Source organism: Aphelocoma coerulescens, chromosome 2, assembly GCF_041296385.1.
Source record: "Aphelocoma coerulescens isolate FSJ_1873_10779 chromosome 2, UR_Acoe_1.0, whole genome shotgun sequence".
NCBI classification, from domain to species: Eukaryota; Metazoa; Chordata; class Aves; order Passeriformes; family Corvidae; genus Aphelocoma; species Aphelocoma coerulescens.
The window spans coordinates 168,884,565-168,896,928 of NC_091015.1; the positions used below are offsets into that span (position 1 = coordinate 168,884,565).

The window sequence follows — 12,364 nt, forward strand, 5'->3', positions numbered from 1 at the left end:
CTGCTGGACGGGAGGGCTAACACCGCAGCGCCCCCTGCTGGAGGGGGGGGGGGTCTAACACCGCAGCGCCCCCTGCTGGACGGGAGGTCTAACACCGCACCGCCCCCTGCTGGACGGGAGGTCTAACACCGCAGCGCCCCCTGCTGGAGGGGGGGGGGGTCTAACACCGCAGCGCCCCCTGCTGGACGGGAGGTCTAACACCGCAGCGCCCCCTGCTGGACGGGAGGTCTAACACCGCAGCGCCCCCTGCTGGACGGGAGGTCTAACACCGCAGTGCCCCCTGTTGGACGGGGGGGTCTAACACCACAGTGCCCCCTGCTGGACGGGAGGTCTAACACCGCAGCGCCCCCTGCTGGACAGGGAGGGTCTAACACCGCAGCGCCCCCTGCTGGACAGAGGTGTAACACCGCAGCGCCCCCTGCTGGACAGGGAGGGTCTAACACCGCAGCGCCCCCTGCTGGACGGGAGGGCTAACACCGCAGCGCCCCCTGCTGGACGGGGGGGGGGTCTAACACCGCAGCGCCCCCTGCTGGCCGAGGGTCTGTCACCGCAGTGCCCCCTGCTGGACGGGGGTCTGTCACTCTAGCGCCCCCTGCTGGCCGCGGGTCCATCGCTGCAGCGCCCCCTGCTGGCTGTGGCTCCAGCACCGCAGCGCCCCCTGCTGGCCGCGGGCACAGCCCCGCCGCACCGGAGCGCGGTGCCGAGCGCGTGGGCAGCGCCTGTTCCGGGGCTGCCGTTTGCTCTGTAACGCGCCACGGGTTTTCATCGTTCCCTTCCCTCCCTTTTTGCCCCAAAGCCCCACGACCGCAGGAGTTTCACCCATTTGGAGCGAGGGCTCTTTTCCCCCCCCTCCAGGAAGGTTCCCGCCTTTCTGACCGCGTTTGTCGCCCAAACCAAGCCGTTCACTGGCGCCCAACGTGCGGCTCCAAAGGAAAGGGTGGAAAGGGAAAAGCGGCTCTTGGGTGCCGCGTTTGCATCCCGGGCACAGAAACCTCCCTGGTGCCACCGCACGCCCGGCTGAGCTGGCAGCTGGCCGTGGGTGCGCTCTGTCCCTTCGCACGTCGCTGTCTGAACACGGGCCCTACCCCTGAGGCCGCTGCGGCCGCTCGCTGGCTCTGTAGAGGAATCTACTGCCTGTAAAGCCTCCTTTGGAACGGGCGCCTGTGGCTCTCCCACCATCCCGGCCCCAGTGCCCGGCTCTGGGAGGAGGAACGCAGCGGGGCATTGTCTGCCAACCCTGCACCCACCGCTTCCGGCCCACCAGCACAGCTTTGGAGAAGCTTCCATTCCCTCTGGATGCTGAGGACACCACGGAGGTTCCCGCCTTTCTTGGCAGACGTTTCGTCTTCTAAACCAAGACACCCGAAGAGGTCCAGCAACACCCCCCGGGCTCCTCCAGCCCTGGCATCCAGTATTACCCTCCAAAATCCACAGGAACTTCCGGGACTTGGGCTCTCATTTGTCACTTTAGAGCCTGAAATTCCAATGCCCAGGCCCAGCAGTGCGAGAAAAAGCCTGGAAGCGGTGCTCTCCTGCAGTGGAGGGCGGTTCTAGGATCAGTAATTATTAAACGGGGTTCAGCTGAACCCAGGAACTCGCTGCTCATTGTCCCCCACCTGACCCTGCTCTGGTGACTGGGGACGAGGGCTGGAGGGACAGGACACGGGGAACGGCTTCCCACTGCCAGCGGGCAGGGCTGGATGGGTCATCGGGAAGGAATTCCGGCCTGTGAGGGTGGGGAGGGGCTGGAACAGAATTCCCAGAGCAGCTGTGGCTGCCCCTGGATCCCTGGGAGCGTCCAAGGCCAGGCTGGACATTGGGGCTGGGAGCAGCCTGGGACAGGGGAAGGTGTCCCCGCCCATGGGCTGATGGAACAACGCGATCCTGAACGCCCCTCCAAACCCGAACCCCCCCGGGATTCCACGGAAACGGAAAATAAAGCGGCAGGAGGATAAAACCGATGTTAAAGCAGAGGATAAAGGGATAAACAGAGGATAAAGAGATAAATCAGAGAATAAAGAGATAAACCAGAGAATAAAGTTGGACTGAGGCACCCGAGGGACCCCAACCCACGGGGTCCCAACCCCCACCCTGGGCCGGGACCCCCCCGCGGTAACGGTGACATCCCAGGGGGATCCCCCAGGAACTGGGGGCAAATCCCAGAAATCCTTTATTGGCAGGAGACTGCAATGGGGTGGAATTCCAGGTGGCCAGGGGGAGTTTAGGGGGGAATGGAGGAGCTGGGGGGATGCACCCCGGGAATCTGGGGGAGCACAAAACGACGTCCTGGAGCTGCTGGTGGGAACAGCGGGATTCCCACAGAACTGCCCCAGTCCGGTGGGGGCAGGAGGGGTTTGGGGGGGCTCAGCAGCTCCTCCTTGTGCGTGGTCGGCTGGACCCCGGACCCAGAGTGGGAACAGGGCCAGAACCAGACCCCGGAATCTGGAGCCTGGAGCAGTCGGGGGGTGCAGGTGGGACCCCTCCAATCCAGATCCCGCTCAGGATGAGACCGGAAATCCCCTGCTCCAGAATTCCACTGGAATTCAATTCCCGTGGAGGCCGCAGACAGGACACGCTGCTCCGGATCCCAAGGGAGATGCAGGTAGGACCCCCCTGCTCCAGACCACAGATCCCAAAGGAGGTGGGACCCCCCTCCTCTGGAATTCCACTGGAATTTGCTTCCCCCGGAGGCGCAGGTAGGATCCCCCTGCTCCAGAATTCCATCGGAATCCCCTTCCCACGGAGACGCAGCCGGGACCCCCCTGCCTGAGGCGCCAGGCTCACCTGGCCCAGGTGAGATCCCAGCAGGAACAGCAGAGCTGGAGCGGAGCGAAGCTGAACTCTTGAAACACACGGACTCGGGGGGGGGGAGGGAGGGGGGCAGTTCGGGGGCGGATTTGGGGTTTTCCCCCCAGGCAGCGCCGGGATGGACGGATGGAGCCCGTCAGGAGTCTGGCGAGGTGGGAACGGGGATCAGTGCAGCCGAGGGGAGGAGCCATAAAGTGCAGCGAAGCTTCCCGGAGCTCCCGGCGGCTCCGGCAGCGGCTCCGGAGCTCCGGGGTTCCTGGGGGGCTCCAGTGTCCAGGGGGGGATGTGGGGACACCGTGATGGGGTGGGGGGGACACGGGTCAGGAAGGACCAGCAGGGCCGGGACAGCGCCGCTTCCGTTCCCGGTTCTGTTCCCGGTTCCGTTCCCAGCTCCGTTCCCGGTGCCGTTCCCGGTTCCAACGCTGGCTGGGCTGCCAGTCCCGGTGCCGGTTCCATTCCCAGTTCCTTTCCCGGTGCCGGTTCCACTCCCAGTCCCGTTCCCAGTGCTGGTTCGGTTCCCAGTCCATTTCCAGTCCCATTGCTGGTTCCGTTCCCGTTCCCGGTGTCTGGGATCCGGTCGGGAAGCTCACATGCAGATCACCTGCAACCTGCACCGAGCACAGCGAGGGTCACCTGCCTCACCCGCGGCGGCCACACCCCCGCGGCCCCGCCCACGCCCACCTGTCCTCCTCGATGCCGCCGCCCTCGGGGTCCCCGCTGCCGCCCTTCTCGGCGTCCCCTTCCCCCAGGTCCATGTCCAGCTCGTTGCCGGTGTCCGGGCGGGTGTAGGCGTATCCGCTGCGGGAGGGGGGGCACGGCCTCAGCGCCGCGGTTCCGGGGAAGGCCCTCGGGAACCGCCCCCGGCTCACCTGATGGAGCGGCAGGTGAAGAACACGATCCTCTTGAGCCGCTTGTTGTAGAAGAAGTAATTGAAGGACCAGAGGCTGCCGTCCTCCCCGAAGGGATCCGAGTCCAGGTCGGGGTTGTAGCTGCAGCGGGAGAGGCGGGAGAAGCTCCCTGGATGGACGGGCCGGGCACACGGGATGGGGGGCAGGGCTGGGAGCCACCCGGAACCACGGCTGGGGTGGCAACAGGGGACAGCAAAGCTCCCAGGCTGGGCGGCAGAATTCCCGCGGCTGGGAATTCCCGGGGCTGGGAATCCCACGGGGCTGGGAAGGGATGGCAGCACCCCCACGGCAGCGATGCCGGCCCTGCTCCGGCCGCTCCTCGCACCCAAAACACCGCTTTTTATGGGAAAAGCGCCTGTCCGGAGGAAGAGCGCCTCAGGAAAGGTTGGAATTCCAGGAGAACGGCGGGAATTCCACGGGAAGGGCCAGAATCCCTCAAGAAGGGCCGGAATCCCATGGAAAGGGTCAGAATCCCTCGGGAAGGGTCAGAATCCCTCGGGAAGGGCTGGAATTCCTCGGGAAGGGCCGGAATTCCTCGGGAAGGGCCGGAATTCCACAGGAAAGGCCGGAATCCCATGGAAAGGGGCAGAATCCCTCGGGAAGGGCCGGATTTCCCCGGGAAGGGCCGGAACCCCTCGGGAAGGGCCGGAATTCCCCAGGCAGGGCCAGAAACCGTCGGGAAGGGCCGGAACCCCTCAGGAAGGGCCGGAGTTCCCCGGGAAGGGCCGGAATTCCCCGGGAAGGGCCAGAATTCCCCGGGAAGGGCCGGCTCCAGCCGCTCGGTACCTGTAGATGTCACACTCGGCCAGGCAGATCTCCTCGTCCACCGCGTCCCACAGGAGCGGCTTCAGCGCCTTGAAATCCTCGCGCACGGCCGAGAAAAGGCTGCAGTTCACGGCATTCACCACCTGGAACGGGAACGGGGACCTGGGACACGGGCATGGGGCTGGGAAGGGGACGTGGGACACGGGCACGGGGCTGGGAAGGGGACCTGGGACACGGGCACGGGGCTGGGAAGGGGCTGCCCGGAGAGGCTGCGGACTCCTCGCTCGCCCAAAGCCAGGCTGGACGGAGCCCCCAGTGACTGAAGGGGCTCTGGGGGAGCAGACACGGGCTCGGAGCGGCCCCCCGAGGAAGTGCTGCTTCCAGCTGGGACGGGGCGATGGGACCTGGGCAGGGAATTCCTCGCTCTGGGAGCGTGGAAGGGCTGGAAAGAATTCCCGGGGAAGCTGTGGCTGCCCCGTCCCTGGGAGTGTCCGAGGCCAGGTCGGGGGAGTTTGGAGTCTGAAGGTCCCTCCTGCCCCGAGTCCGCCCCACTCCCGCTCGCCCAGGTGAGTCCAGGTGATCCCGCCCCGTTCCACGCTCTGTACCCAGCTGAGGCTGGGCTCATGGCTCTCCCATCCCAGTCCCTCCCAGTGCCCCCAGTCCGTACCCAGTTGAGGCTGGGCTCCCGGCTGAACTCGTGGCTCTCCCATCCCAGTCCCTCCCAGTCCCTCCCAGTGCCCCCAGTCCGTACCCAGTTGAGGCTGGGCTCGCGGCTGAACTCGTGGCTCTCCCATCCCAGTCCCTCCCAGTCCCTCCCAGTGCCCCCAGTCCATACCCAGTTGAGGCTCGGCTCACAGCTCTCCCATCCCAGTCCCTCCCAGTGCCCCCAGTCCGTACCCAGTTGAGGCTGGGCTTGTGGCTCTCCCATCCCAGTCCCTCCCAGTGCCCCCAGTCCATACCCAGTTGAGGCTCGGCTCACAGCTCTCCCATCCCAGTCCCTCCCAGTGCCCCCAGTCCGTACCCAGTTGAGGCTGGGCTCGCGGCTGAACTCGTGGCTCTCCCATCCCAGTCCCTCCCAGTGCCCCCAGTCCATACCCAGTTGAGGCTCGGCTCACAGCTCTCCCATCCCAGTCCCTCCCAGTGGCCCCAGTCCGTACCCAGTTGAGGCTGGGCTCGTGGCTGAACTCGTGGCTCTCCCATCCCAGTCCCCCCCAGTGGCCCCAGTCCGTACCCAGTTGAGGCTGGGCTCGCGGCTGAACTCGTGGCTCTCCCATCCCAGTCCCTCCCAGTGGCCCCAGTCCGTACCCAGTTGAGGCTGGGCTCGCGGCTGAACTCGTGGCTCTCCCATCCCAGTCCCCCCCAGTGCCCCCAGTCCGTACCCAGTTGAGGCTGGGCTCGCGGCTGAACTCATGGCTCTCCCATCCCAGTCCCTCCCAGTGCCCCCAGTCCGTACCCAGTTGAGGCTGGGCTCGTGGCTCTCCCATCCCAGTCCCTCCCAGTGCCCCCAGTCCATACCCAGTTGAGGCTCGGCTCACAGCTCTCCCATCCCAGTCCCTCCCAGTGCCCCCAGTCCGTACCCAGTTGAGGCTGGGCTCGCGGCTGAACTCGTGGCTCTCCCATCCCAGTCCCTCCCAGTGCCCCCAGTCCATACCCAGTTGAGGCTCGGCTCACAGCTCTCCCATCCCAGTCCCTCCCAGTGGCCCCAGTCCGTACCCAGTTGAGGCTGGGCTCGTGGCTGAACTCGTGGCTCTCCCATCCCAGTCCCCCCCAGTGGCCCCAGTCCGTACCCAGTTGAGGCTGGGCTCGTGGCTGAACTCGTGGCTCTCCCATCCCAGTCCCTCCCAGTCCCTCCCAGTGGCCCCAGTCCGTACCCAGTTGAGGCTGGGCTCGCGGCTGAACTCGTGGCTCTCCCATCCCAGTCCCTCCCAGTGGCCCCAGTCCGTACCCAGTTGAGGCTGGGCTCGCGGCTGAACTCATGGCTCTCCCATCCCAGTCCCTCCCAGTGCCCCCAGTCCGTACCCAGTTGAGGCTGGGCTCGCGGCTGAACTCGTGGCTCTCCCATCCCAGTCCCTCCCAGTGGCCCCAGTCCATACCCAGTTGAGGCTGGGCTCGTGGCTGAACTCGTGGCTCTCCCATCCCAGTCCCCCCCAGTGGCCCCAGTCCGTACCCAGTTGAGGCTGGGCTCCCGGCTGAACTCGTGGCTCTCCCATCCCAGTCCCTCCCAGTGGCCCCAGTCCGTACCCAGTTGAGGCTGGGCTCGTGGCTGAACTCATGGCTCTCCCATCCCAGTCCCTCCCAGTGCCCCCAGTCCGTACCCAGTTGAGGCTGGGCTCGCGGCTGAACTCGTGGCTCTCCCATCCCAGTCCCTCCCAGTGCCCCCAGTCCGTACCCAGTTGAGGCTGGGCTCGCGGCTGAACTCGTGGCTCTCCCATCCCAGTCCCTCCCAGTCCCTCCCAGTGCCCCCAGTCCGTACCCAGTTGAGGCTGGGCTCGCGGCTGAACTCGTGGCTCTCCCATCCCAGTCCCTCCCAGTCCCCCCCAGTGCCCCCAGTCCGTACCCAGTTGAGGCTGGGCTCGTGGCTCTCCCATCCCAGTCCCCCCCAGTGCCCCCAGTCCGTACCCAGTTGAGGCTGGGCTCGCGGCTGAACTCGTGGCTCTCCCATCCCAGTCCCTCCCAGTCCCTCCCAGTGCCCCCAGTCCGTACCCAGTTGAGGCTGGGCTCCCGGCTGAACTCGTGGCTCTCCCATCCCAGTCCCTCCCCGTCCCTCCCAGTGCCCCCAGTCCGTACCCAGTTGAGGCTGGGCTCGCGGCTGAACTCGTGGCTCTCCCATCCCAGTCCCTCCCAGTGCCCCCAGTCCGTACCCAGTTGAGGCTGGGCTCGCGGCTGAACTCGTGGCTCTCCCATCCCAGTCCCTCCCAGTCCCTCCCAGTGCCCCCAGTCCGTACCCAGTTGAGGCTGGGCTCGCGGCTGAACTCGTGGCTCTCCCATCCCAGTCCCTCCCAGTCCCCCCCAGTGCCCCCAGTCCGTACCCAGTTGAGGCTGGGCTCGTGGCTCTCCCATCCCAGTCCCCCCCAGTGCCCCCAGTCCGTACCCAGTTGAGGCTGGGCTCGCGGCTGAACTCGTGGCTCTCCCATCCCAGTCCCTCCCAGTCCCTCCCAGTGCCCCCAGTCCGTACCCAGTTGAGGCTGGGCTCCCGGCTGAACTCGTGGCTCTCCCATCCCAGTCCCTCCCCGTCCCTCCCAGTGCCCCCAGTCCGTACCCAGTTGAGGCTGGGCTCGCGGCTGAACTCGTGGCTCTCCCATCCCAGTCCCTCCCAGTGCCCCCAGTCCGTACCCAGCTGAGGCTGGGCTCATGGCTCTCCCATCCCAGTCCCTCCCAGTCCCTCCCAGTGCCCCCAGTCCGTACCCAGTTGAGGCTGGGCTCGCGGCTGAACTCGTGGCTCTTGGCGGCGCTGAAGTCGTAGTCGGGCCGGAAGGCCTCGTTGAGGGTGGCGATCAGGTAGAACAGCGTCTTGCGGCTGCACGTGTCGCTCAGCGGCCCCTCCTCCTCCCCGGCCTGGCTCTTCCCCAGCCTGGCAGCGGCACCGCAGCGTCACCGGCACCGCGGGGCACGGGGGGGCACAGAGGGACACGGGGGGCACAGAGGGACATGGGGGCACAGAGGGACACGGGGGCACAGAGGGACATGGGGACACAGAGGGACAGGGGGGGCACAGAGGGACACGGGGGGCACAGAGGGACACGGGGGGGCACAGAGGGACACGGGGGGCACAGAGGGACACGGGGGGGCACAGAGGGACACGGGGGGCACAGAGGGACACGGGGGGGCACAGAGGGACACGGGGGGCACAGAGAGACACACAGGGACACCGGCACCGCGGGACACCGCGGGGACACAGAGGGACATGGGGGGCACAGAGGGACACGGGGACACAGAGGGACACGGGGGGCACAGAGGGACACGGGGGGGCACAGAGGGACACGGGGGGCACAGAGAGACACACAGGGACACCGGCACCGCGGGACACCGCGGGGACACAGAGGGACATGGGGGCACAGAGGGACACGGGGGGGCACAGAGGGACACAGAGGGACACGGGCACCGCGGGGCACGGGGGGGGCACAGAGGGACACAGAGGGGCATAGAGGGACATGGGGACACAGAGGGACACACAGGGACACCGGCACCGCGGGGCACCGCGGGACACGGGGGGGCACAGAGGGACACGGGGGGCATAGAGGGACATGGGGACACAGAGGGACATGGGGGCACAGAGGAGCATAGAGGGACACGGGGACGCAGAGAGACAGAGAGACACAGAGGGGCATAGAGGGACATGGGGACACAGAGGGACAGAAGGACACAGAGGGTGCCAACCCCACAGTCCCAGTGCCATTCCCAGTGCAGATCCCACAGCCCCAGTGCCGATCCCAGGGTCCCAGGGCTGATCCCAGTGCCAACCCCACGGTCCCAGGGCCATTCCCACAATTCCAGGGCCATTCCCAGGGCTGACCCCACAGTCCCAGTGCCAATCCCACAATTCCAGGGCCATTCCCAGGGCTGATCCCGTGGTCCCAGGACCGTTCCCAGGGCTGACCCCACAGCCCCAGTGCCAACCCCACGGTCCCAGTGCCATTCCCGGGGCTGATTCCACAGTCCCAGTGCCAACCCCACGGTCCCAGTTGCATTCCTGGGGCTGACCCCACAGTCCCAGTGCCAACCCCATAGTCCCAGGGCCATTCCCAGGGCTGACCCAATGGTCCCAGGGCCATTCCTGGGGCTGACCCCACAGTCCCAGGGCCATTCCCGGGGCTGATCCCGTGGTCCCAGGGCCATTCCCAGGGCTGACCCCACAGCCCCAGTGCCAACCCAACGGTCCCAGGGCCATTCCCAGGGCTGACCCCGCAGTCCCAGTGCCAACCCCACAATCCCAGGCCCATTCCCGGGGCTGACCCCGCAGCCCCAGTGCCAACCCCACGGTCCCAGGCCCATTCCCAGTGCAGATCCCACAGTCCCAGTGCCAACCCCACAGTCCCAGGGCCATTCCCAGGGCTGACCCCACAGTCCCAGTGCCAACCCCACAGTCCCAGGGCCATTCCCAGGGCTGACCCCACCGGCCCAGGGCCATTCCCAGGGCTGATCCTGTGGCCCCAGGCCCATTCCCAGGGCTGACCCTGCAGTCCCAGTGCCAACCCCACAGTCCCAGGGCCATTCCCGGGGCTGACCCCGCGGTCCCAGGCCCATTCCTAGGGCTGACCCCACACTCCCAGTGCCAATCCCACAATCCCAGGCCCATTCCCGGGGCTGACCCCGCAGTCCCAGTGCCAATCCCACAATCCTAGGCCCATTCCTGGGGCTGACCCCGCAGTCCCAGTGCCCATCCCACAATCCCAGGCCCATTCCCGGGGCTGACCCCGCAGTCCCAGTGCCCATCCCACAATCCCAGGCCCATTCCCGGGGCTGACCCCGCAGTCCCGGGGTGGCTGGCGGTACCTGCCGGGGCTGAGGCCGGAGGTCTGGGGCGGGGACAGGGCCTCGAGCGCGTGGGGCTGCCCCTCCTGGCAGAACTGCTTGAAGAGCTGCTTGTCGATCCCGGCCAGCTTGCAGGAGTAGCTCTCGATCCTGCGGGGAGAGCGGGCGGGACCCCGGGAATGGCAGCGGGGGGAACCTCCCGGGGAGCCCAGAGCCCCTCCAGGGCCTTTCCCGGGGCTCCAGGAGAGCTGGAGAGGGCCTTGGCACAGAGGCCGGGGGGGACAGGGATGGAATCCCCAGAGAAGGAGCCATTCCCTGCATCCCAGGGAGACACAGCGGGAGCCGTCCCTGCCCCCAGCTCATCCCGGGGCTCCTCTCCATCCCCAACCCCTCCGGAATTCCGGGAACTCTCGGATCAGCTCCTGCCCCGCCCCCAGGGACCCCCTGAACTCCACCAGCTCCTCCTTGAAATTCCTCATTCCCCCCCCCCCACCCCCAAGGAGGAGAATTCCAAAATGCTCCGGGTCTGGGATGGACTTTGGAGCACCCCAAACGCAGCTGGAGACTGGGACAGACTGGGACAAACTGGGGCAAACTGGAGGCTGCAGGGAGGTTCCAGGCGGATCCTCCCTCCGAACACAGAAACCAATCCCTAAACCGGCCCCGAACTCCTCGGGATTGCGGCTCCTGCAAAGCCAAAGCCCTGAACTCCGCCCTTTCCCAGCCGCTCCTGGGGACGCTTCGGGGCCGGCGTGGGCTGGGAAGGGACCGGGAGCGTCCCCAGCTCCTCATCCCCGGGCACGGAGCCCCCCCCGGAGAACGGCGATTCCCGGGAACGTTCTCCGGGTGCCCCAGGGACTGGGAACTCAAACGCTCACCTGAGCAGGGGGGAGGGCGAGCCGGGAATGGGGACAAAAACCCGGATTTCGGGCACCAAAAGGGCCTTGGCTCCGTGTTGGGAACAGGGAAAATCCCTCCTGGAAGGCCTGGCCCCAAGGCTGGAGCGCCCAGCCCCGCCCGGGGCGACGATCCCGGAGCTTTTCCCGGCGGAATTCCCGCATTCCCGGGTTTCCCCTGCCACCCTCACCTGCCGATGATGTGGGCGTCGCCCGTCTCCACCGTCAGCTGGGAGTTGATGGCTTCAAAACTGGAGTTTTCCAGCAGCTTCATCCTCCCGGAGCCGCTCCCGGGGCGATTCCCAGCGAGAGTCCCGGCGCAGGTCCCGGTGCAGCGGCTGCTCCCGAGAGAGCCCGGGGGCGTGAGCGGCACCGGGACGGGCCCCAGGGCGAGCAGGGAGAGGAGGGAAAAGGGAAACGGGGACAGAGGAGGAAAAAACAGAAGTGGGAAAAGGGGGGAGGAAGGAAAAAGAAACAGGAAGGGAAAGAAAAGGGGAAAGGAAGAGCTTCAAGGGGAGCTGGCACAGGCACGGCGAAGCGGGAAATGGTGACAGGCGGAGGAGGAGACGCAGAGAGGGAAGGGGAAGAGGAAGATGAGGGAAAGGGAGGAAAAAGAGGGAGAAAAAGGGAAAAAAAAGGACGCGGAAAACTCTCCCTCGGTCCCCGGCGGCGGCACCGGAAGTGCCGTCCCGGCATGCCCCGCGCGCCGGACTACAGCTCCCGGCATGCCCCGCGCAGCACTCAGCAGCGATGCATTGGCGTACTACAGCCCCCGGCATGCCCCGCGCGGGCGGCCCGGCCCCGCCATTGCTGGACTGCTGCTCCCAGTCTGCCCCGCGGCTGCGCGCGGTGCCGGGCCGTGCCCGGGCGGCGCGGGGCACGCTGGGAGCTGTAGTCCACGAAGCCTCCGAGCGCGCAGGGGCGGGGGCGGCGGGCCGAGCGGGCTTACCGGCGCGTCCTGCTCCCTATCGGTGTCTCTTCGCCGTGGCAGCGCCTTCAAGCTCGGGGCGCGTGTAAAGGAAGGCGTCTCCGGGGAAAGCTCGAGGAGGGCGAGTGTGCCGCGGCCGCCGTCCGCCGTCTGGCGACGGCCCACCGGGCCTCCGCCCACCTCGACATGTCCCCGAGTGCTCGGGACGGCGCGAGCGGCTGAGCGAGATCCTGGGAATCCCCCGGAGCGAGCGGGCGAGCGGGCGACCTTCTCCTGCGGCACCGGACGGCAACAGCGGCGGCACCGCCCCGCCCGCGCCCGCCCCGCCCGAGCGGCGCCCGCGCCCCGCGCCCGCATTGGCGACAACGCCTGTCAATCAGCGTCACCCTCACCTCTCATTGGCTGAGACCGACGTCACTCAGCGCCGATCCGCGGCCCCGCCCACCGCGGGGGCGCTCGGCGCGCTGATTGGCTGGCGCGGACAAAGACGGGGGGAGCTGCTGTCAATCACGGCGGGGGGCGCGGCCACGGGCAGAACGCTCCTCCCCCGGAACTCCCGCGCTCGGGGCCGCGTTTCCCGCCGCGCC

At 67.4% G+C, this 12,364-nt stretch overlaps 1 protein-coding gene across 1 annotated transcript; it reads right to left on the bottom strand.

The window, feature by feature from the left end:
- Positions 1-1,936: 1,936 nt before the first annotated feature.
- On the bottom strand, positions 1,937-12,092 carry MAF1 (MAF1 homolog, negative regulator of RNA polymerase III). The gene is made up of 8 exons (XM_069005693.1): positions 11,799-12,092; positions 11,041-11,187; positions 9,975-10,103; positions 7,887-8,052; positions 4,503-4,624; positions 3,678-3,797; positions 3,490-3,606; positions 1,937-3,416 (listed from the first exon to the last, which is right to left on the bottom strand). Exons 2-8 carry the CDS (start codon positions 11,121-11,123, stop codon positions 3,395-3,397), a joined length of 759 nt encoding a protein of 252 aa, XP_068861794.1. The 5' UTR covers positions 11,124-11,187; positions 11,799-12,092; the 3' UTR covers positions 1,937-3,394.
- Between the last annotated feature and the right edge of the window lie 272 nt (positions 12,093-12,364).

What these genes read in the sequence shown, in the direction of transcription:
- MAF1 (XM_069005693.1), bottom strand. Translation starts at nt 11,123, where the DNA reads ATGAAGCTGCTGGAAAACTCCAGTTTTGAAGCCATCAACTCCCAGCTG. An exon ending in GACGCCCACATCATCGGCAG is followed by an intron (nt 10,104 to 11,040) that starts GTGAGGGTGGCA and finishes CTCTCCCCGCAG; the next exon opens with GATCGAGAGCTACTCCTGCA. An exon ending in GGCGGCATCGAGGAGGACAG is followed by an intron (nt 3,417 to 3,489) that starts GTGGGCGTGGGC and finishes TGCTCGGTGCAG; the next exon opens with GTTGCAGGTGATCTGCATGT.